The 24,233-nt window shown below is 47.4% G+C and overlaps 1 protein-coding gene across 2 annotated transcripts in view; it reads right to left on the reverse strand.

The window, feature by feature from the left end:
* Pdia5 (protein disulfide isomerase family A member 5) overlaps positions 1 to 24,233 on the reverse strand; it is a 90,661-nt gene that overhangs the window by 44,949 nt on the left and 21,479 nt on the right. For both annotated transcript variants that reach the window (XM_047564431.1, XM_047564430.1), the window contains 6 exons: positions 23,377 to 23,503; positions 21,014 to 21,101; positions 11,195 to 11,278; positions 10,783 to 10,828; positions 6,965 to 7,057; positions 2,865 to 2,925 (listed from right to left, as the gene is read on the reverse strand). In XM_047564431.1, coding sequence (XP_047420387.1) covers positions 2,865 to 2,925; positions 6,965 to 7,057; positions 10,783 to 10,828; positions 11,195 to 11,278; positions 21,014 to 21,101; positions 23,377 to 23,503 — 499 coding nt within the window. The remainder of the gene's footprint in view (positions 1 to 2,864; positions 2,926 to 6,964; positions 7,058 to 10,782; positions 10,829 to 11,194; positions 11,279 to 21,013; positions 21,102 to 23,376; positions 23,504 to 24,233) is intronic.

Consider the following 24,233-nt stretch of genomic DNA (forward strand, 5'->3'; position numbering starts at 1 on the left):
CAGCCAGCTGTCCCCAAAGGCAGAGGCCAGCAATTTGGGTGAAGTTATTGGAGAGAAGAGGAGATGAAGAAATAATATAGGAAGCTGCAGGCCAAGCCAGTTTCCAATTTAACTTTACCAAAAATAGAGTTGGTAGTATGATTCCTATCTGAGTTTATCTTTCAGTGGATTCAACTGGGAGACAGGGGAAGAGGCAAGACTAATTATCACTCTCAAAGCCCAAAAGTCAGAGCACACAGCCCTTTTATTTTCTCATTAATTCAGTGAACAAACATTTACTGAATAAGCAGGTCCTGGGGACCGAGATTCCTTGTCACAATGAAAGACTCCCGTTGCCTCTGGGTTCATTCACTCCACATGTGATCAGAGGCTCTGAGTCCTAACAGACGTCCCAGGCTGGGAATTGCTTTGTATCCAGGAGTAAGCTAAATTATGAGGCCAGGCTGTGAAGGCTGGATTGGACTAGTGTAATAAAAGCACAGGTTTATTTCATTAAAAACACATATAACAAAAGGAGTCCCAGGATCCCTGGAACCTTGGAGACCATGCAATCTGATCTTCCACCAAAAGTTAACTTAGCAACTCAGTTTTCTCTCCCTCCCCCACCACTAATATGCTCTGTGACACTTACAGGTTCCTAACTTCCCCCGCCCCAACTTTCTATTATATAAAGATAATCACTATGCTCACATCTCTGCCATGATGAATAGGACAGGCACACTGCCAGGCAGCCGGGAGAGTGGGTGGGGCCAGACCGCACAAACATCAGATGCAAACTGCTAGTGAACCACTATTTCAAAATGATTAATGTCACTACACCAAAACTTGCATGCTTGTGCCATAATCCTGCCATGACATCCACTGCCTTCAGACACACACCCGATTCATTTCACCAACACATTGAGTCCTGAAGGGTTCTGAGGTAAACCAAAGGAGACCCCGCTCCTCCAGGGAATGTGGAGGCAGGGTGACCCCTGAAGTAATTCATAGCTGGGAAGTTCATAAGATCCCTCCGAGGAGAAAAGAAAACAGGGTGAAACCAACTAGTGAACGTTAATAAAGAGAACAGGCCAGGGTTAAAGATTAGTGAGCAAGCAGGTCTGCAGGCAAATGCCAAGGCCTCCTCACACGGGCAGAACACCCTGGGGCTGGAAGAGGTCTGGGGAGGAGGTTGGGGCTGTTGTCAGGACAAAGGCCCATGTCAGGCTGTGTCACCAGTGAACCCCATGGTTCATCCAGCAGAGGATCTCACCACCATCACTGGCACAGAGCGGGAGAACTCAGGGAAGAACTTGGAAGGAGGAATCCAAAGGGCTTTTGAGAGTCAACTGAAGGGCTGGGGATGTAGCTCAGTGATAGGGTACATATGTGAGGCCCTGGATTTGATCCCCAGCACTACAAAAAAAACAAAAACAAAAACAAAAAAAAATGGGGGTAGGGGATGCAGCCTAAACAGAAGCCTGGCACCACAGCCTGTGCCACAGACACCCAGGTATACCCACCTCCCACCAGACAGCCTCCTCTCTCTCCAGTCTTCAGGCAGACAGTGATACCTCTGGCTTCCTGCAGGGCACGAGTAGTCCCCAGAGTCTCTGCCCGAACGGCCTGACCAGGCTTTTACCCACAGCTTTCATTCTGGTTGGGACCCATGGGACTGCAGCTATGGCCCTGTAGTTGAGACTGTCTGTCACAACGACTCAATTTGCTGTTATTGCTCAAAAGCAGTCACAAAAAAAAAAAAAAAAAGTGACAATGTATAGAAAGGGCTGTGTTCAATAAAATTTATTTACAAACATGGTGGGCAGCCAATGGGCCATAATTTGCTGACCCTTTATTACAGACTCATCATGCAGTAGGTATAGCCAATAATTTTGCAATAAAACAGAAGAGTGTGTATTACATCTGGCAGAGCAGCTGGCAAGTAGTAAGGGTAAGTAGTGGTAGTGTTGATAGTAATCGTAATAGTTTAGCGAAACTTATTTACATATAACATATATACTTACAGTACTGGGTTGCAATATAAAATATTTTTTGTTAAATATTTTTTTAGATGTTGATAGACCCTTATTTTTGTTCATTTAGTTATATGCAGTGCTGAGAACTGAACCCAGTGCCTCACACATGCTAGGCAAGTTGTGGCTCTACCACTGATCCACAACCCCAGTCCCCAATAGTTTTAATTCTGTGAACTGCAGTCAAAAATTTTGAAAGACGCTGATCTGACTCAACCCCTTCTCTTACAGATGTGGAAAAAGACCCAGAGAGATGAAGAACATGGCCAAGCTCACCCAGCTTGCTGTTAGCATAGCTGGAATCAGAACCCAGGTCTTCTGGTTGTCATTTCAATGAACCTTCTGCCATTCCACATGGCTTGTGGTCTCATATGGAGATGAAGCCCGATTCTGGGGCCTGATTGCTCTCTGATTTTCCCCCACCTCTCCCAGGTGGCATCAGCAGAAGGATGCAGGAGCCAGAGCTAGAGGAGCTACAGCCCCAGAGATAGGTCAGGCTCCAGATGGTGAGAAACAGGGTCCCTGACAGGCAGCAGTATCACTGAGGGGGAGACTGAGGACACAGGTCTGTGGGTCTGTGGGAGGCAGTGAGTGCAGGAAGGAGAAGCCAACTCCCCTGTTGTGCTGGATGGAGCTCAAGGTGAAGAGGACAGAAGGCTATCAATTCTAGCGCATAGAGCGCCAATGTGAACAGCAGGAGAAAGAGCCAGTGAAAGGCCAAGAGAAAAGCAGAGGTGCAGATGGAGCAATGGACAGAGAGACCAAGGCTGGTTCCCAGTTGCCCCCAGGAACCCCAGTTGCCCACCACCCTCAGAGACTGAATGACTCTGGCCCAAAGAAGAGTTCACTTACAGGGGGCATAAAACATCATGAGCAGTGGCTTCTCTTCCTTCTTTAGGAGTCGTCTGAAGTCCTAAGGCACAAAGAGAGACAACACTGGCAGGTCATACACAATGCCCAACAGGATGTCACTGCTCCCGTCCCCTCCTCCTGCACGGCAGGAGTGAGCACATCAGAATTCACACAGACACAGTCATAGCACATCAGGAGCCACAAAAATCTCAGAGTTGATCTATTCTAGACCACCCTTACATATCATAGAGGGGGAAACCGAGCCCCTAAGGGGACAAATAGCTTTTCCAGGGACACTGGTGCAGGAGTAGGCTACTGGCTTTACTTTCAGCTCCATCTGACAATAAAAGATGGCAAGGAGCTATTTTTGTCCCAGGAGTCTGCTGAAAAGGTTGCCCCTTCGTATGACTTTGGGAGTGATTTTGTGGGGGTGAGGTAGCTGTTTTCATGTCTGCCCCACTTGGCCAGATGCTTCCTGTGGTAATGGGGTCAAGCCACACCCACTAATCTCTTCCCCAGCTCCACTCGTGTCCACTACCCTCACAGGGGCATAAGGATGAGGTCTGCCTCACCCTTTAGAAGGCTACAACCTAAATGGATCTTTCTTATTTGCAAAATCCTTAGATCAGAGCCTGGCACATTATTAAGCAATATATAATGATTTGTTAAATAAATACAATAAGTGTAAAAAGACAAATGGTCACAATGATGCTAATGTGAAGACTTAAGTGTCAGCAGGGTAGAGTATTCTTCCAACAAGAGCCAAAGACAGATGAGAAAAAGCAGATCCATCAAGGACTGCAGTGAAGTACCAAGACATAGCATATTTAGATGAAAATGAGCTCCTCTAATCAGTTTTCACAGAATTAGAGGTTTTCTTCTGAATAATAAGAAAAATAAGAGGAAAACCTCAAAATGCAGCTTTCTGGCAGCAACAAGGCATTAGGTAAATAAATGATGGCATACTCTGCACAGTAGAACACTACCACAGCATTAGGAACGGCGACGAGAAATATTTAATGCCACGATAAGATGTGCATGTTACGTTAAGTGGGGAGGGGGAGCGAGTTACAAAACAGCATATAAAATGTAATGACACTTTTGTGAGTAAAAATATTTATGTATGCATTACTTTAAAAGCCTGGAAGGCTTATAAAAATATCAGCAGTGGGAATCTCTCAATGAAAAGGTATGGGGTGATCTGTGGGTTTTTAAGGCTTAAGTTATATTTCTCCATTTTCAACAACAAATGTGTATTACTTACAAATTTGTAGTTAGATTAAAAAAAAAGATTGTAATTTTTTTGGTGAGGTTCTAAAACATCTTACAATAAATCCTGAAAGTGTTTACTTTTATTTACATAACTAGAGGGTTTAGGCACTCATTCTCAAGTAGGATTGGTGACCAAGCGGTCACCAAGACAAACAGAGAGGGTCTCTAAAATATCATGCTGTTAATCTGGGAGTAATCAAGGAGCACTGTGAGGCCGAAGAGGGGATGGGTAAGGGGGAACTTTTAAGGGTAAATGAAGAGGATGACATAAATTACAATAATCCTTAGCCACAAGGATCAATAACAAAGATGCCATCAGTCCAAGGCTGACCAGTCACTGGTAGATGTCTTTGCAGAAGTATTACATGTGTAAAGCTGCAGTACCTTTGTGCAAGAATGTGGTTCTGATGGAATCTTTTGCACCAGTTCCTGCTGTCAGGCATAAATGCATAAAGGACCTCTCCTTCCTAACCTCACAGCTTTATTTATTTTATTATTTTTTGTTGTTAGGGCTTCACACAGTGACTCCATTTTGATTCTGACAACTTTCATACAAGGTATTTGACCCTAACTAGGGATGACAGATACAAACACTTTAAAAATTACCTCTGGGATCTCTGGAGATAAAAATCCAGTAAAAGATGTGAGAAGAAAAGGTTTTACTGAGCCTGCAGCAATTTAGTTTCATATATTGAGCAGTAATAAATATAACATGCAAAAGATGCTTAATTGCCTTCACAAAGTGTAGAATTCTAAGCCTACAAATTGAATCAGTAATTCAAACCTGAAATTGAACCTATAGTTATTTTATGTGGGGATTCTAGAAGTAGAAAAATAGCTACACCTTGCATTTCTGCATGAGAGAAAAGAGCACAAAGAATAACAACAAGATTACTGACAGCGGTGAAGAAAATACCTCTGCTTAATATTCCTACAGCTCTGGAAGAACAATCTTAGGAAGTTCAGGACATGACATTTGGGATAAGAAGGTGCCAAGCAATTGCTTTCCAGAGAAGTTAAAAATATTTATCATCTCAGGAGCAACAATCAGTTTGGGCTCTTTGTTTTTTTCCTATTCTGGGTCCCCTTGCACCCTCTCCTGTCACTTGCCCCACTCCCCTCTCCCACAGGCCATGTCTTTTAAAGAGACTACCTTCTTGCTGGATTATACTGTCACTTTTTATCACAGGGAATGTTAAGGCCCAGTCCCTTAAACCGAATCACCACAAATTAACCTTCTTAGGTTGCCCACAAGATCACATATGATCTCTCCTCCGGAAAGTAAGGCACCATTTCCTTTTGTGGTCAGGAGTGTTGACAGTAGAGCAGGCAAGTGTGGTGACACACACCCGTACTCCCAGCGACTCAGGAGGCTGAGGCAGGAGGAGCACTTGAGCCCACAAGTTTGAAGGCAGCCTGAGCAGCACAGCAAGACCCATTCTCAAAAAATAAACAAAGACTGTGGGTTGTAAGTGTCCATGTTATTTGACATTAGACAATTAATATAATTCGCCTCCAAAACTGTGAGCCAAAATAAATATTTTCTCCTTAAAAAAAAAAAAAAAAAAAAAAACTCAATAATTTTAAGTGAAAAGGGAGATGAGGCAGAATAAGATTAAAGTTATGTTTTATTTCACCAAGATAAGAACAAGCATTCTCTCTCTATCTATACGATGCTGCATAGTCCATATGAAACCTAATAGAGAAGTTGCTGCCCATCCCCATGGGAAGGCAGGACTCAGCCAACAGGGCACTGACACAGACAGAAGTGAGTGTGGATAGGATGCATACTCAGGCCGGGGATGGGGGGCGGCCTGGAGCTGGGGCAGCTGTATCACAGCACTGGTTAAGTACCAAGAAGGGAGGAATACTATAAACTAAGCCTACCCTTCCAGCCTTCAACTAGTCAGTCCTGAAAAGTGAAGTTTAAGAGGATAATGTGTTCAACCAGCAGCTTGGGAGGCTGAGCAGGAGGATAGTGAGTTCAAAGCCAACCTCAGAAAAAGCAAGGCCCTAAGCAACTCAGTGAGACCCTATCTCTAAATAAAATACAAAATAGGGTTGGGGATGTGGCTCAGTGGTCGAGTGCCCCTGAGTTCAATGTCCAGTACTTCCCCTCCCAAAAAAAAAGCAAGTTCAAAGTTACACAATGACTCAGAATTGTAGACACTTGACCCATGTCTTTGGAAATACAACCTAAATCAGATTATTTATTACCATATTATTCTTAAAAAAAGAAAAACCATCCACTTTAAAAGACAAGTCAAAAAGTGCAAAACCAAGCCCAGCAACATCTAGATCATATATATATATATATAATTAAATGAATACATAAATATTTATTTTTGTGAGATGCTAAGGATCAGACCCTGGGCCTCCCAGGCCAGGAAAACACTGTATCACTGACATACATACCCATTAGGGAGATATTTGAAACTCTACTCTTGTAAAGAAAATATAACATGTTAAAATAAATTAAATAAGGGGGTCAGGGCTGGGGCTGGGGTTCAGCAGTAGAGCACTTGCCTGGCATGTGTGAGGCACTGGATTTGATCCTCAGCACCACAGTAAAAAAATAAATAAATAAAATAAAGGTGTTGTGTCCATCTACAACTAAAACAATTTTTTAAAATAAATAAGTGAGGGGATGGAGGATGAAGAAAGTCCTTGGGCAGTCAATCTGTAACTTGATTATATCACACAGCTGAGTAAGGGAATCGAGCATTCGGGTCCTGGTTCAATTCTCCTTTCTCAGTTCCTCGGCTTAGTTCCTCTGGATCAGGTACCAGAGAAGCTACATGCATCAGAACTGAAGGGGAATATATTACCTTTTCACTGTCAATGTGAACAACATCTTTGGCTCCAGGATCTTCCTCCCACAGTGGAGGCCCTTTTGGATCCTTCAGAAAGGCCACTATGGACTGAGAAGAACAAAGAGAAAAAAATGTGTTTTAGCCAGGAAGAAAGGGAGGTAAGGGAATTGGGAACTGCCCTGTTTCCCTGCCTGAAGTCCCAGGTACACGCAGTGCAGGGCTTGGGACTGTGTGGCATATGCTTGGAGGGTGAGCTATTTCCTTTGTCCACTGACATCACTGCTAAGTACCCCAAAATGCACCACCATCATGCCAGCTGGCTTTTTCAAGCACAAGACACCTTGCAAGTCAGCTGATCCATACCTAATTATGCATTTTCGTGGACAAAAAAATAGAAATATAAGCAATGAACTGACATATTCAAACCAGACACACTAGTGCTTCTACGAAATCTTACCTCCTTTAAGAAGCCTTTCCAATTCAGCCTTTCCAATTTCTCTAGCCTTGTCCCAAGTAGATATTTCCACATTTCTGGAGTCACTAAAACTGTCAACCCCATAAGCAAATAACTACACCTACTTATTACCTGCTTGCTATTTCATGATCTAAACTGGTTTGGAGTAGGTCTGACCCTGACTGTCCTCTGCTGTGTGTGGATCAGTGGTCCCAGGCTGGGAAGCCCCCGGGGCAGGGTGCTCATCAATATGGCCAGAAGACCGGCTGTATTTCCCTCCCTGCAGGCCCTTCTTCTAGACCAATAGGAATAAAGCTAAATGGCTTCGCTGGCCTTTGACATGTGGACTGCTGGCCCAGACCTCTACTTCTTCTGGAAAAGGGATCTGAGGGGCAGAGGAGAGAGGCACTGTCCCCCCGCTGCCCTCCCTGCCACCCTTTGCTGGTGTGGACAGAAGTGGCATTCTCTTTCCCCTCAGGCAGTGTCTCTGGGAAATGACTCTCAAAGTCTGTGAGAACCAGGAAAGGTTTGCCAGAAACCAGTCACATCTCCAACCCTCCCACCCTGGAGGGGAGTTGCTGGCTTGTGTCAACACACCAGGCTCTCTGTGTCCCCAGCTTGATAAAGGAAGATTCTGTTACTCTGGTCAACTTTGAACAAATTCCAATGAGCAGATGCTGAACTAGGTGGGGTGTGTGTGTGTGTGTGTGTGTGTGTGTGTGTGTGCGCCTGTGTGTGTGTGTTTTTGGGAGGAGGGGTCTGAGGTGAGAAAAGGAAACACCCCTTTAATGAGGCTGTGCATTCAGCCCTTCTGCTGGTCACACACAATGAGGCCCTCAGCAAGGCTTACCATTTCTGGAAACTCCTAGATGGAAAGAACTGCTAGGGGAGAATGGGAGACTGCCAAGCCTTTGTAGGGTCTCATTCAGGTAGCACTTCCGAATGAAGTGCTGTTCAAATGAAACTGTGAAGTACTTCCTGGCAAGGGAAGAACAGCCATTTCTGCTGCAGCAAAGGGCAGATCTGTCCTTTCACAGGCCCTTGTCAGTGTTTCACTGGAACAATATAGGCCAAAGTGGAACTGGCAGCACCTTCCCAAAGCCCACACTTACCCACAGCTGCATAGGTGCCTGCCCATGTGGCATGTGGGTGCTCACCTCTTTGCTGCTCCAGAAATACCTGGTGTAGGGGTTTTCAATCTAGGGACACTATGGACTTCAGGAGTGTGGAAAACCCCAGGCTCACCAGGAACAGCTACTGCACTAATATGCAGTTTCTAGGAAGATGGTTCCAATTCAGTGGATTGTCAATGGGATCAGAAACCCACAATGGGTTAGGAGCTGCTGCTCTGGGGGACTCCTGTTCCTACACCCTGCATGATTAAGCTTCAGGGTTAGGACAGCCTCCATCTGCTCTTTCCCCATCAAGAAACAAAGACAAAATCAATGGAAAAAGAAATGGTCTCTTTTAATGTAAAAACTGCAACAGTCCTGCTTGCGACATTCTGGTTTTCAGGAAGGATTATTCTCATTTAACTGAAGCTGAATAATCCCATCCATAGGTTCTCTCCAGCTGGTCTAACAGAATGAGATCCTGGGTGGAAAGGTCTGCAGGAAGCAGTACCTGGAAGTCCACCCTGGGTGCTCAGAATCTCTGGGAAATGGTCCAAAAGCTGCACTTGGCCTTCAAGACATATTCAAGGCTGTGGGCATGGTTCAGAACTATAATGCCTTGGGAGAAGGACATTAGAGGGTCTTCTGAATCTAGATTCTCAGGCATCTCAGGTTCTTCCCACTTAATAAGGACTTTGGTTGACACAGGCTGACAAGCAGAAGTTCCTTTTTTAAGTTTCCTGCTATTTGCAAGTGGGGAGATGTAATATGCCCTTACGTATATGGCCTTTGACTTCCTTTAGGGGTCACAGCACAGTTCCTGTGACCAGGCCCTTGCCGAACCACGCAGGATGGCAGCAATAACAGCCAGAGCATAAGCCTGTGGGCTGTGTGCCACCCTTGCCAGGGGCCCTCCATCTTTCCGGATCAAGGTCCCAGGAACATCCTGAAAGGAAAGTTAATCAGTGACCAACGCAGGTTTGATCTCAGCTGCTCAAGCAGAAGAGTCAGAAGCCATCAGGCAGTCATAGAGAATGTTATGTCACTATCCCCATGTCCTGGAGAACTCTAGGGGCTCTGTCCTAGTCCCTCCCAGCCATATGGACTTTAGGATCCTGGGGCTATGGGTACCCACCATGTCTGAAATCAAAGACTTTGACCCTGGACAAGGCTCAGCCCACTGTTCCAGCTCGTTGATACAAAATCAGAGGAAGGGTGAGGAAGCTGCTTCCCCCACCCACCACACACACACACACACACACACACACACACACACACAGGAATGGGACAAAGGCCAGGACTCTGTCTCCTCTACCATTCAGTGGCAAGCTGGGACCTCTATTTCGAAGAATTCTCCAGATGTCTATGTGGATGTTAACACAGTAAGTTATCAGGCCAGGCACCTGCAGAGGGTGAAAGCTATAGTAATGTAACAAAAAGGACAAGTTGTGAGCAGATAAACAAGAAACAAGCTGGGGGGTGAGGCGTGGGAGACAGGGAAAGAAGGAAGGACAGCTACACAGATAGATGGACATACAGGAAAGAATGGAAGGAGACATGGAAAAAGGAAGATAGAATCACAGGTCCAACAGACTGAGAGACAGAAGAGTTAGAGAAGCTGAGTTTAGCCCAGGTTAGGGCCACAGGAAATATATGGCCCCACACAAGGCAGGGAGCAGCACCTGGACCAGAGGTGAAAGGAGACTGGATTGAGGAAGAGGCTGCTAGAGCTGAAGAAGAAGGGCTGAGGGCTGGGCAACTGCTCTGCAATAAGCAGACAGAACCTGTAGACTACAGGGTCTCACTTATTTTCATTTATGCTTTTCCATCTATATTTTGATTACTGGTAGCAGAGAACACTTCAGTGATATCCACATCTCATCTGGAACAAGCCAAATCAACCCAAAGGTACCATTAGTTCAAGTTACCAAAGTCCTATACCTGGGCACATAGCATGACCCCTTTAGCAACGGGTGTCCACTGTGGGCACCACCACAGAGATGAGGAGAATGCTTTGAAGCCACAGCAACCTGGTCCTGAGGAGCAGAGAGGCATGACATCACCTCTTTGAGGCTGGACTGTTCCCTTGTGTTAAGTTACAAACTTTTCCAGACACTCTGCTGACACACAATCTAGAGATGAGGATCTTCAGGTCTTTCAGAAGAGCCACTGTGCAATCTGCCCTTCCTTCTCTCACAGGGAACCTGCCAGACTTTGGGCATCCATTCAGACACCACCTCAGCTGAGAACGAGGGAGGTGAATTTACCTTAAATGTCACAGCTCGGTTATATTCAGTATGAAATGCACCATCCCTGTCAAATGAGAAAAAAGTGTTAACTTTAAGAATGGTTATAAAGATGCATACCTTTGGTTTCCTGAAGCATCTTTCCCCGCCCCCCTTTATTTATTTATTTTATGTGGTGCTGAGATAGAACCCAGTGCCTTACATATGCCAGGCATGCTACCACTGAGCTATAACCCCAGCCCCTCCTGAAGTGTCTTAATAAGACTCAGCTACTGAACACAGTTCACGATTTTTTTTTTTAAGAAATAAATGTAAACACCAAAAAAAATCATTCTGCAATAAAATTAATCTAACTAAAAACTGCTGTTCTCCGTGAATACCAATGAAAGCTTTCAGCACTTACTTGGAAATTGGAATTGTCCCATGTACTTACTGGTAATGGAATAATTCAACCTTTTTGTCCTTTGGGCTGAGGTCAACTTTCATCTTCTTGCACAATTTTCTGCTCTCTGTGTCACTGAAAAACACAAATGTCAGGAACCATTTGTTACCTGAAGTCTTCACGTAGGTGTTGACAGCAAAATCTGTTGGTGGCCTTAGAAATAAGCCTGGTAACCTGGAATTCTCAGTAGCAAATGAGGAGTTTGAGAGTTGGTTCTTAGAGAATTGGAGAAGGAGAATACCCAGCAGGATACAGTCTGATCAAGAGAACAGGGACAAGCAGACAGGAGAGGATACATCACTTCTCATAAGTGGTCACACAGATGGGTCCAGACAGAAAAAGTGTCCAGAAGCTGAGTGGATGGATGGCACACTGCGGTAAGAAAGGTAGTCCCTAAGCCAGCTCTGGTGGCATGCATGTATAGTCCTAGCTACTTGAGGCAGAGGGATCACTTGAGCCCACGAGTCTGGGGTCATCCTGAGGCACATAGTGAAACCCTGTCTCAAAAAAAGGAAGGAAGGAAGGAAGGAAAGGAAAGAAAGAAAAAAATGAAAGAAAGAAAGAGGGGGGAGGGAAAAGAAGGAAGGAAGGACAGGAAGAGAAAGAAACAAAGAGAAGGAAGGAAGGGAGGGAGGGAAGGAGAAACGGAGAGAAACAAAGACAGGAAGAAGGGAGGGAAAGGGGAGGGAAGAGGAGGGGAAGGGAAGGAAGAAAAACAGAAAGGAAATCCCAATCCCTGTGGCTCATCAGATTCACCTGTGGAAGTTTAAACCACACTGATTCCTGATCCTCTCAGATGGTTACTTCAGGATCATGGGGGTGAGGCCCAAGCAAGATTTTGTTTTCAAAGTTCTAACCTGTGTCATCTGTAACAGACCATCTGATCCATAAAAGAGGAAAATTTCCTACCATATTGAAGAAGTGATGAAGATGAGATACTGACAAAAGCTAGAAGAGGAAGGGAAACATTGGTGAAAGGAGCCCCTCCCTTGCCCTCTGAGACATTATGCTTCCAATTCTTCTGACCAGAAATGTCTGTTAGTGGAGCTCACTGTTTAGAGTGCCTGTGCATGACCTCATTTAATCTCGGTCCTTCCTGCTAGAAAAATAGATCTCCTAGTATGGTCCCATTAGACATGCAAAATCTCAGCCCCATCCCAGACCCACTGAATCAAACACCCTTAGGGTATTTGAGCAACTATTTTAACAAGTCTTCCAGGCAATTATGATGCATGCTCAAGTTTGGGAACCACTGAGTGGGACTCCTATCCTGCAGTGGCTCTTCCTCCTGGCCCCTACTTCCCTACATCAGTCCCTTGGAGGCCATACTTGCTCTCACCATCCTCTCTGCACTCAGCCAAGCTCCCAGAAACCAGCCAAAGGCAGCTGGTCAGTGTGCATGTGTAGAGTCCTGCTTGTTACGTCAGGCCATGTCTCCAGATCCTAATGGATGTGGTGAGAGCATCTGGGCCAACTGACACCCACTAGATACCACTGACCACTCTTCTACCAAGTACACAGCCACCTGCAGGAAGTCCCTTCTTACCGCACCTGTTTACATACCTCATCTCCCTCTATAGTCATCAGCTTCACACAGCTGTGCATGAGCGCCTGAACAGATGGACTCATTAAATCACTCAGCTCAATTCTAAAAGCAACACTCATCGATGGACAAGCAAAATTGCAGGACATCAATGTAAGTGTAAAGATGTAATTTGCAAGTCAAGAAGCATATCTCCATGGACAGGGGCGTGTGGGTCAGGGAGATGTGCCCCTACCCACTCAGGCCCTGGGCTTCCCTCCCCACTAGCCCCAGCTGTCTAGCCACCTCTGTGGTCACGATGGCTTCCAGATGCAGGCCTGCAAACAGTGGGGACTCAAGAAATGCATAATGCATGAAGAGAGGAAAGGGTAATGACATTGCAATGGCTCCTCCATTATGTAGTGAAGGGCTTGTAAGATAGGGAGAGCAAGCAAGAAGGAATAAGCTGCAGGTGAGGAGGAGAGTCAGGGAGAGCCAGGACACAGCAGCAGAAGGAAGCCCACAGCATCGGGTTGCTGGAAACTTTCTTACCCTAAAGCCCTATGGGGACCTCAGACATGCCTTTTCCAACAAGAGCTATTCTGGTTTAAGTCTGCCTGTCCCTCCGGGACTCTAGACTCTGTTACAAAGCCACACTGATAAGTGGCAGGTTTGTCTGAGAGCAACCCACAGCAAATCTGGTGCCCCTTCCCTGCCTCAGAGTTAATTCCACTTGGGACGTTCACAACCTGGCACCCTCCTTATGGAGCTTTGTTGTCCTGCGCTCAAGTGTTCCTGTGGCCACCAACCATACACGACAGCCAGCAGCTGGGGCAGGAACCACGCCTCAAGCCCAGTCCCAGCCTGGGCGTCAGCAGGAGCACCAGCAGGGGCTTGTGACCTTCGCAAGGCAAAGGGCTCAGGTCATTCCCACCCCAATCCCTGCTCAGAACATGCTCAGGAGCAATGCTCCAAAATAACCACGTGGCTGACGGAGCTGGGAGCACAGAGGCACCCTGGTCAGTGTGGCCTGAGGTCCAGCCCAGCTCACAGTAAGAGGCCTTTGTTCCAGTTAAGTTAATCACCCTTCTGTGCCCAGGATTCCTTGTGGCAGACTCTATGCACCCTCTTCCTTAGGTTATGGGACACTTCCCAAGACTTCTCTTCCCTGCTCTAACCTCTGAACACACACTCTTTCTGTCAGATGGGTGGGTGAGGAGGTGGCTTCCTGCCCTGACACAGCACACTTCTGCCATAGACCTGAGAGCCTCAGTCAACCACTGGATCCAGCATGCCCACCTTCCCTTCCCTTGACTGCATTTCAATATCTGATCAGCTGTCCACTGACTGCCCCCCATTGGAAACATCTGCTCCCTGAAGGCAAGGGATAGGTTTTGTTCACACTTCTTTCCCCAGGGTCACTATGACACCTGGCACACAACAGTCACTATAAATAAGCTCACTGTGGGGGGTGGGAGGGGTGGCTGAACAGAATCAATGGTGTCTCAGAGCTGCTGGGCTGAGGTCCTGCACATCAGGCTTTCTGGGTTATCTGCTGGGCTCCAGGAATCCTGCCAGGTGACAATTCCTAACGGGGTACTCTCAGCCCTGCTCCCCTCCCCAAGTCCTGTCTCTTACAGAGTCTCTAAGTGTGCACGTGAACATGTACTAATTGTGCAGCACAGACAATAAAAGTCATAAGAGTTCAAGAAGGGGAGAAAATTACCCAAGCTCAGGGACTTAAAAGGATCTGAGTTGATAGATTAAGTACAATTAATTGATCTACTGCCTCCCTGCTTCCCTCCTTCTGCCAGCCTGTGGCTGAGGCTCTAGGGGAAAAGGAGACAAAGGCAGCAAGCAGGGATATGAGCTGCTTTGCCAGAAGTCGTGGAGTGCCAAGGGTCACCCCTGGCCCGCGGCCCCTGGCCTGCAGGAACCAGCCATCAGTCTGCCTACTCACTTCCCTACTGTTCAGGGGCAAGGCATCAAGGCCACTGATCTGCTAGAACCCGTCCCTCCCCCACTTGCTTGGATCTCCTCTGAGGAGAATGAGGAGGGAGAGATCAGAGGTCTGTACACACTCCCCTGCCCCCACACATAAGCATGGCATTGTCATGTGGCGTTGCTGCAGGTGGCTGGCTGCTGCGGGCATGTGATGCTGTGCTGATTTAATCCTTGTGTGCGAAGATAATCACCCAAGAGGCTGTTGACGTACACTTCAGACCCAGGGACGACAGGTGGGGGTGAGAGAAAGAAGAAAGAGAACAAGGTGCTGGAGGCTAAGAAGAGGAGGTATCAGGTCTCTGAGTTGCAGCCTAAGTACCAACAACTTCCCTGAAGGGAGGTGCCACAGTCAGCTGCAATGGTGGCTTCTAGACCTGATTCTGCCACCTTCGACGAGACTCTCGATTTCTTTTTTTTTTTTTTTTTTATTATAAAATTGTAAACAAATGGGATACATGTTGTTTCTCTGTCTGTACATGGCGTAAAGGCATACCATTTGTGTAATCATAAATCTACATAGGGTAATGTTGTTTGATTCATTCTGCCATTTTTTCCCTTCCCCCCCTCCCCTCCCACCCTTCCCCTCCATCTATACAGTCCTTCCTTCCTCCATTCCTGCCCCCCTCCCTAAACCCAACTCCAACCCCAAAACTAACCCTTCCCACCCCCCATTTGTGTCATCATCCACTTATTAGCGATATCATTCTTCCTTTGGTTTTTTGAGATTGGCTTATCTCACTTAGCATGATATTCTCCAGTTTCATCCATTTGCCTGCAAATGCCATAATTTTATCGTTCTTTATGGCTGAGGACTCTCGATTTCTTGAATTGCAAAATGCAGGAATTGTTCATGTAAGCTGAGCAGAGCTTCTGACCCCTCTACCAGGCCAACTAACACTACAGGATCAAGAGAAGTTGCCTTATGTTCTGACATAAGAACTAGAAGTCAGAACCCAAGATAGACTATGGAGACTCAAAAAAAAAAAATCAGAACTCCTATTATCTCTCTCCTCACCCCCACTGGATCCTCCCATTCTTATGTCCACAGCATACCACGTTCCGTCTCCTCCTGGTTGGGTAGAAAGTCACCTCTGAAAATCAGCGGGCAAGGCCTCCCCATTGTCTGGCATGAACTCTGTGCTTTTGGTTACCTCAGCCTCTCTGGATTCCATTTCCCCATCAGTCAAAAAAGGGTAAATCTTTTCCTCCCATCTGCCGTGGCAAGATTCCAAGCAGATAGACCTGTGATCCCTGAGGATGTGGAGGAGATGAAAGCAGGGCCTCGCTTCAGAGACAGGAAGGGCATGGGGGTTAATCAGAGAGCAGCAGATACTGAGGGTGACTGTCTGCAGTCAAGCAGCCAGGACAATGGGAAGGAATGTGACTGGAGAGTAGGAGGCAAGGGACAATGAGAGAACAGTCCTGGAACAGCTGGACCTTGAACTTGGACAGACCACAGTGCCACATAGCACTCTCTGAAGGGACTCAATAACAGCGACCCTCCCCAACTGACTATTTTCCTTGGTACCTACCTCTACAAGGTAGGTAATTCAGCACAAGCGAGGCACCGCAGTCAGTAAGAGTGATGGAGACGAGAGAGAAGGGCGAAGGGCGAGGCTTCTCCACAGATGCCCTCTCCACCTGCCTGCCCAGGCGAGTGATTTGAAGGTTCTGCTTCTTAGCAGGAACATGTCACGGCAAGTGCATGGCCATGTGCCAGAAGGAATCTGAAGCCACAAGATAAATCCGGCACTTCTGGGAGTCTATTTTATCATTTTATCCCAGGGAAGTGATGTTTGCCTTGCTTATATATAAAGGGACAAATGCTAAATGCAAATAATTTTTAGAAGAAAATCTAAGACTTCAAAATAACGTTACATCTGCTTTGGCAGGCCCCTAATCTTGCATCTGGGGAGTCAGTACCCTTCCAGGGAAATCAAGCAGATGGGAGGAGAGCAAAGTAGAAAGAATATGTGGTTAGGCAATGACCTTAAACACTAGGAAAAGAAAGCAGCATGCACCCTACAAGACAGTGTCACCCCAGCAGGGCAGCTGCAGGAACCAGAACACCAGCCTCAGCGGCTGCAGCTGGCTCCAGCTCAACTTCCCGACGGCAGCACCGCATGCCTAGGCCCAGCCCCAGGCTGGCAAGGCATGAGGGATGACCGCGACTCCTTCATATAACCTGCTTAGCTGGACAACTACCACCAGCCCATCCAAGCCTGACTGTGGAGGTCAGGGCTGGGAGGTGGAGGGAGGGGGAAGGAGAACTGTCAAACCCTTGGACAGAAGCCATGCTCCCTGCTGACACCTCACAGCACAAGTGACAGAGCCTGGGACCAGGGAGAAACCAAGCAGAAGGGCATGTGTGTGACTGCAGGTGGACATCCAGAACAGCAAGGAAAGAGCCAGAAGAACCAAAAAAGAGGAAAAGAGGTAGAAAAAGAGGGAAAAAAAGAGGCCAAAAGAATGGGAGAGGCAGGGACCAAGTTCCCTCTGGGAAGAAGCATCAGAAACTTAGTAAGAGAAGAGGAAAACGGGGGGGGGGCACAGAAGGTAGCACCTTAGGGAGAAGAATAGGGGTCACACATAACAGGGAGAGACACAAAAAAAGAACCCAGACACTGGAAGGCACATGCCTCCCACATACCTGCACATACACACCAAGTCTGGCAGCTTCTGGCATTTTCTGAACCAGGCTAATTTAGGGATGAGAGCAACTTGGAAGAATCTACTCCACATTTCACAGAAGATTAAGCTGAAGCCCAGAGAAAGGTAGTGATTTGCCAAAGGTCCTGCAGCTATTTGTGAACAGCCTGGACTTAAAGCCAGGTTTCCTGTCCTGGGGGCCTACAAATTCTGCTATACCCCATACTTAAGGGGCACAGCAAACACCCCACAGGCTGTGGCTGACTCCCATGCCCAATACATCCTTGAGGGGCATGCTCCCCAGAACTAAGCAACCTCACCCAATAAGAAGTGCTCAAAGAACAAAATGTGCTACTTCTCCCATCCAGCTTTGTTCTGATCAATGTCACCCCGATAAAAAATAACAATAGCAGAATGGCATTTCACATTTAAATTGCTTTTTCGTCGAGAACATTTACTTACCTGTTCCTTACCATAGACCTGGAAAGAAGACAGATTGCAGATGAGGACAGACTTGGGTTAACAGACTCACCCAAAGTCACAGGGCTAATAAGTAGAGGGGCTGGCCTCTTAACCAGGCCTCCTCTTCCTCAAAGGCTGTGCCTGTTATTCCATACACCTGCGAAGACACCTCAACACCACAGCAGCGTCTTCTCTTACCCACAAGTTCCCTGATCCTCTCGCCTTCCCTTCACCTGCTCATTCCCAGTATTCCTGGTCATCACCATCTCAAGCCCTGGCGTCCCCATTCTAGCTACCAACCCTCTGCCGGAAGGGCAGGAGGTGGCACAGTTGGAGAGGATGAGATGGGAACCTCAGTAGGGCCCACTGGAGGGGAGGCGCACTCCGACTGACCATCTGTTGCTTAAAAGCGGCGGGTTGAAGAGAGCAGCGCTGGCTCTGCGCCACCCCTCCCTCCTCTGCAGACAGCAGCAGAAAGCATGCCCAACCTCGGCCCATCCTGGGGGTGTCGCAGTCACACACTCAGACATAGATGGAACGCAAATGCACAGGAGACCACAGCGCGAACTGCCATCCCAGGGCCCCAAGTTAACATGGGGCTCCCCTGGGGATTTACAGGGCAAGTTTAGAAGTCCGGCGCAGGAGTGGCTAAGCAGAGGGCAGAAGCCAACTTGTGCCTTGGGATCTACTTGTCTCACAGTGGTCCCTGAGACCTGCCACCCAGAGTGACCCGTAGGGACCAGAGCTGTCCCTTGGGTTGCTCGGGTATATTCAGGTGTGCTTCGCCTCTAATTTCAAAGTCAGACGCAGTTATCCTGGCTTCCAACATAATCCATGTCAGCACCATAATCCACCTACTTATCTACACTACTTTAATGCTATTTAACATTTCAGTGTGTACTTCCTCTTATGGGGATAAACTCAATAAAGTGAGAAGCAACTACGTGGAACATTCTATTCTTTTCTATAAGGTGCCTCTTTTAAGCTCTCACATCAGATTCACAGGATTTTCTCATTGGCATTTTTACTGACTCCAGACATCAGGACTCCAATCTTTAGTCCTGAGCCCTAATCCTACCCATCCGTCTTCACATACTGGCCCTGACCCCATCATTTAGCTCAGGCATCCTGCTCTGGATGTTCTGCAGCCCATCTAGGGATCACAGCAGGCCTTTTGCCCCCACAGGGAGCACTTGGAAGCCACAAGGCAGAGGGTTGTCTGTGGGCACTGTGAGCAAAATATACTCTGAGGACTTTACCCCCCATTGGAATTGCACCTCTTCTGGGCAGCTTTCCTTGGCCTTTCCATTGGCATTAAGTGACTGCCCCTCTGGACACAGAGCCTCTGTTACAGATTCTCCATCTGGGAATTTAAGGATCTGCTTGTGTATCAGCCTCCTCCCTGCACACCAGGCTCCTGAGGGCACTGCTGCTCATCTGTGTGTTCTCGAAGCACATAGTGGGTGCTCAGTAATGACTTACAAACAGATCCCGGAGAAAACAGCAACTAAATCGAGGCTTTTCTGCCCATTCCTACCACTGATGAGCCTCTTAAGAATTCTGCACAATAGGGCTCCGTCAGCTTGGCAGAACTATTGTCATCTTCAGATATGGAAATTCTAAAGTGACTTGCTCCTCCAATAGGCTTTGTCACTTTGCCAGTCACACAGAGCACTGCTGGTAAATGTGGGCGTTAGACCCCTGGAAGACAGTACTACTTTCAGACCAACCATGAACTAGAATTGGCCAGTGGCTAAGATCTCACCAGCCACCTAGAGAGCAATCTGTTCTGTTCAGCTTGTGGGGGAACAAATCTGGGTTTGTGAGGCCAGATGCATGCAGAGGTACTCACATTCACCCCCACACACACACTACTTGGCTATAGACATATTCTCCTGGCCTTGTTCAGGGCTTTGTTAAAATATGAATCTCCTTTAATTCTCTCTAATTGTAGGTGGAATAAGCCTGAGGTCATCAACCTATAAATCAGTGTGTTCCAAAACTTCCCTTGCAAAACAGTCATTTAGAACTCAGATTGAATCAGAGAGGATTACACTGAAGTGAGGCCCATAAAAGCTCACTTAACCTGCAGGGTGGTGGCAGGGCTTGTGTCTCAGGCAAGAAGAGCTACGTTAAAGGTTAAAAAGACCTTTGCAGGCCTGACCCACTGTAGGAGCCCAAGCCCAGGCACAGTCACATGGAGTAGCTCACCTCACTACCTTTGTGCTATGGGCAGCAGAGACTTCTAGTGGGAAGGCCTGGGCTGGAGGTAAAGCTTGTGGTTCTCACCGCAGACTTACCACAAGCCAATCCTAAAAATCACCAAGCATCTCTGGCCCCCACCTCTATAAAACCAGAACCCCTCTGCCACCCATTTCCCCCTAGGAATACAAAATAAAGCAACAGATGAATGAAAAAAGAGAATGTGATATATATACATATACACACACACACTCAGTCATAAAAAATAATGACTTGTTGATATTTGTCAGTTAATGGATGGAACTAGAGGCTATCATGCTAAGTGGAATAAGCCAGTCCCCCCAAAAATCAAAAGGTAAATGTTTTCTCTGTTATGCAGAAGCTAATACACAATAAAGCAAGTGGGGTTAAAAAAAGAATAGAAGAAAGATCAGTGGGGTAGACAAAGAGGAATGAAGGGAAGGGACAAGGGATGGGATAAGGAAAGACAGTGGAATGAATTTGACCTAACTATCCTATGTACCTGTATAAATAAACCATAGTGAATCTCACCATCGTGTACATCCACAAGAAATTAATTAAAAAAATAACTATGGGTAAATGGTGGAAAGAGTAGAGAAGAAGAAAGGGATCAGGGGTGGGGGAAGGGAAGGGGAAGTACTGGGGACAGAAACAAAATATATTCCAATTTTTTAAATTGTGTCAAAATGGATTCTACTATCATATATAACTAGAAAGAAACAAGGAAAATAAGAACAACAACAACAACAAAGGAAACAGAAAGTTAAAACTCTGGAAAATGAGAAGGAAACGGCAGGGACTGGGAAGAAAGGGAAGGACAGACCTCCCCTCTGCAGGGCAGGGATAATCCTCACATGACCTGCCATCTTCTCTGCCAGAGGATTAACCAAAGGACAATTCTGTCCCAACCACCAAAGCCCTCACGCTCCCGCCCGCCCCCCAGGACATACCCACAGTCCACCCAGCAGATGGTGCCTTGTCCTTTCACTGCCTGGGCCACAGTGGACAATAACCTGAGATGATTTTCAGCTGCTGCCTCTGTAAAAAACAAAACATTAAACATTTATGTCTAAAGGTTCTGAAACCTGGGGCAGGATGGAAGAACATCAGAAAGGAAAGGTCTCTCATTGGTCCAGCATCAATCCCTGTGGATCTGGGCAAAGAACCTGGGTACTATTGTGAGATACAGGGTCTTGGGGACAAGCCTCTGTGGCCAGTGTTTGATACCAGCACCCAACACACTTCCGGTCACCTTCCCACATGTGACCCCAGTTAGTAAGCTCACTCAAAAGGTGCACCAGGCAGATGCGGGTAGGGAGAGCAGTCTGCTGCCTTTCATGCCCAAAACCATGTGATATGTCCCAAAGCCAAGCAGAAATGATGTCTGAATTACGAGCCTCCATGAATCTTCTCTTCCAGTTTGGATAATGGTAGCTGTTTGTGGATACAAAGCAAGCTGAGCCTTTCAGACGCCAACAAAAACACCGTTCAAGAAACACTTCTGGGCCCTCAGAGGAGGCCCTCCCAGGCAAGAGGGTGAGCCACTGAAGGGGGAAAGCCTCCCAATGTGCAGGGAGGGGCTTGGGGCAAGGGATAAAGGACAGCAATACAGAAGTACCCCACCACCTGTCCCAACCCTGCCTTTCAGTCACAGAAAGGGAAGGGAAGAAGAAAATCCAGTTCTATGATGCTCAGAAAACACACTGGAGGTCACAAGTCTCATGCGACAGGTGTGGGAGAGGGGGCAGGGGGCTGAAATAACTGCCCAGGCCCCTCCTCCAGCACTCCAAAGCAGGAAGGAGTAAGGTACATGGGTAGCACAGGCGCTCTACTGCCAAGAAACTGAGAGCAGGCTAGGCAAGGGGCAGGGACCAGAGCTCGGCCTGATACACCCCACTCTAACTTCCTGTAAAATTCCCTGTCTCTGCCCCAAGCTGATCTCAAAGTTCTCTATCACTGCAGAATGAGCCAGTTCTTCCTATCCTCCTTAAGAGGACACAAGAGCCAGAGGCAACTTAAGGGGCCAGTTATGCTGCCACTAGCGGGGAGAACTCAAGCAAGTCAGTTACTCCCTCTTAGCTTCAAGGCCCTCATTTGTAACCTGGATGCAGTCTGACAGCCTGCACAGCCTCCCCTGTGGCAAGGGAGCAAATGAGATCATCTCAACAAAGTACTGTGTGTGTCATAAAAGTACCTTGTATCACAGGACCTGTCCCAGAGAAGGAGCCCAGCATGCTTCTTCACTGACAACCAGCTCAGCTGCATGAGTGTCCCAGGGAGTGAGCGAGGTTTATTCAGGGCCCTGTACCTGGGCCTCCAGAGAAACACTGCTTCCCCCCTGCCTCAGTTTCCCCCATCCCAAGAGCTGAGAAATGCTAGTCACACTCTAGGTTTCCAAAAACTAACTCAGGGAGTGTGTGCACCAGACCCTTGGAAAGGGAAGGAGCAGCAAGTGGCCACAAGAACAGCCGTGTGCCAGGGACGCTTGGGGAGCACAGGCTTCAGGAGGGTCACGCGTCCAAAACATCCATCAGTCGCAAGTGCCAATGATGTCGAGGATGAACGGCCAGGGAGAGCTGTGCCCAGAGCTGGCCCAGCTACTGGCTGCTGCTTCTCCAGGAGCACAGAAAACTTGACATCCTTGGGAGCTGCAGAAAACACTTCACTCTGCTGGAACAAGACCAACCATTGCCATTTGCCCTCCCAAAGTCCCTGCCAGGAGCCAGGCCAACCTCTCTCTGTCCACTGTGCCCTTGCCTGTCTTAAGGTCAGAAGAGAGGCAGGCTGCTGCTCCCGCCCCAGTGAGCTTAGGGCCTACTCCAGAGTCAGTCTTGTGTGCCTTGTGTCTGACCCAGAGAGGGACAGGTGGGGACCAGGCAGGGCCAGGGCTGCTGGCCCGGGTGAGTGCCTCCGCACTTGGGACCAATTCAGCTGGCAACAGGCAGGCTCAGGCAGTTAATCAACAGCTCCAGCAAAGCATACCCCAGTGGGGCTCGGCTCTGCTGGTGCAGGGAGCCAGTGTCCATCCCGCTGCCCACCCTGGGGTTTCCGTCCTTCCAAGGTAGTAAGGGGCTCCAGAGCCCTTTTCCCAAGGAATACTCATAATCAAGAACTTAAATGACCCTCAGGATGCAAAAGCAGCTGAACTAATGCCCGTATGTAACTCTGCCTCCATCTTCTGAGGAGAGCTGACACTCTAACATCCCTGGACCCTCCCTGAGTGGCCTTAATCCGAAGGTCTTCCTTACCGCCTACACCCCACCCATTTTATGCTGCCCGGATGGATGATGACAAGGTCAGGAGAGACACTCACCAGATTTGGAGTAAAGCACCAATACGTTATTCCGGGTCCTGAGAATTTTTTTCAAGTCCTTGGGGTCAGAGATTCTCTCAATGAGCGAGGAGACCTTTGCCGAGGATAGCCACGTAGGCAGGACCACCTGTGGATCAAGGAGCCAAGGACCATGAGTCCCAGGCCCCAGCCTGGCCCTTGGAAGAATCAGTGTGTAGGTAGGTGGCACCTTGAGCACATTTTTCTTCTAGGGAATGAGGTTACCAGCCCTTCTCAGGGCACTACCACACCCCCCCTCTTCGCTTCCAGAGACACCTCCCAGTCTCCACCTGGCCCTTCCCCTCCACGCACTTCATGAGGCTAATATGGACGGTGGGGTACACAGACATGCAGCATTATCACTCCAACTGAAAGCCCCCTGGGAGGTCAATGTCTGTAATTGTATACATTTCCCAAATGCCACACACCGGTGCTGTATGAAAACCCATCCACCCAGAAGCACTAAAGCAGAAACCCACAGGGAAAGCACATCTCCCCTTTGTGTTTGGGATGGGAATGGGCGAGAGGTGTTAGTTTTTGTCACTGTTACGATATCTCCGCACTGAAAAAAATTCCTAGAAAAAAAAACTGAAAAGGATATACAATAAGAAAAATAAGAGAATGGATCCATTAGACACAAGACCCAAATTAAAGGAACTCCAGAAAAAAGGAGAAAACTAAGGAAAAGAAATTATAAAAAAAAAAAAAAAAAAAATAGGGCTGGGGCTGTAGCTCAGTGGCAGAGCGCATGCCTAGTACACCTGAGGCACTGGGTTCAATCCTTAGCAGCACATAAAAATAAACAAATAAAACAAAGGCATTCTGTCCATCTACAACTA

Source organism: Sciurus carolinensis, chromosome 9, assembly GCF_902686445.1.
Source record: "Sciurus carolinensis chromosome 9, mSciCar1.2, whole genome shotgun sequence".
NCBI lineage: Eukaryota > Metazoa > Chordata > Mammalia > Rodentia > Sciuridae > Sciurus > Sciurus carolinensis.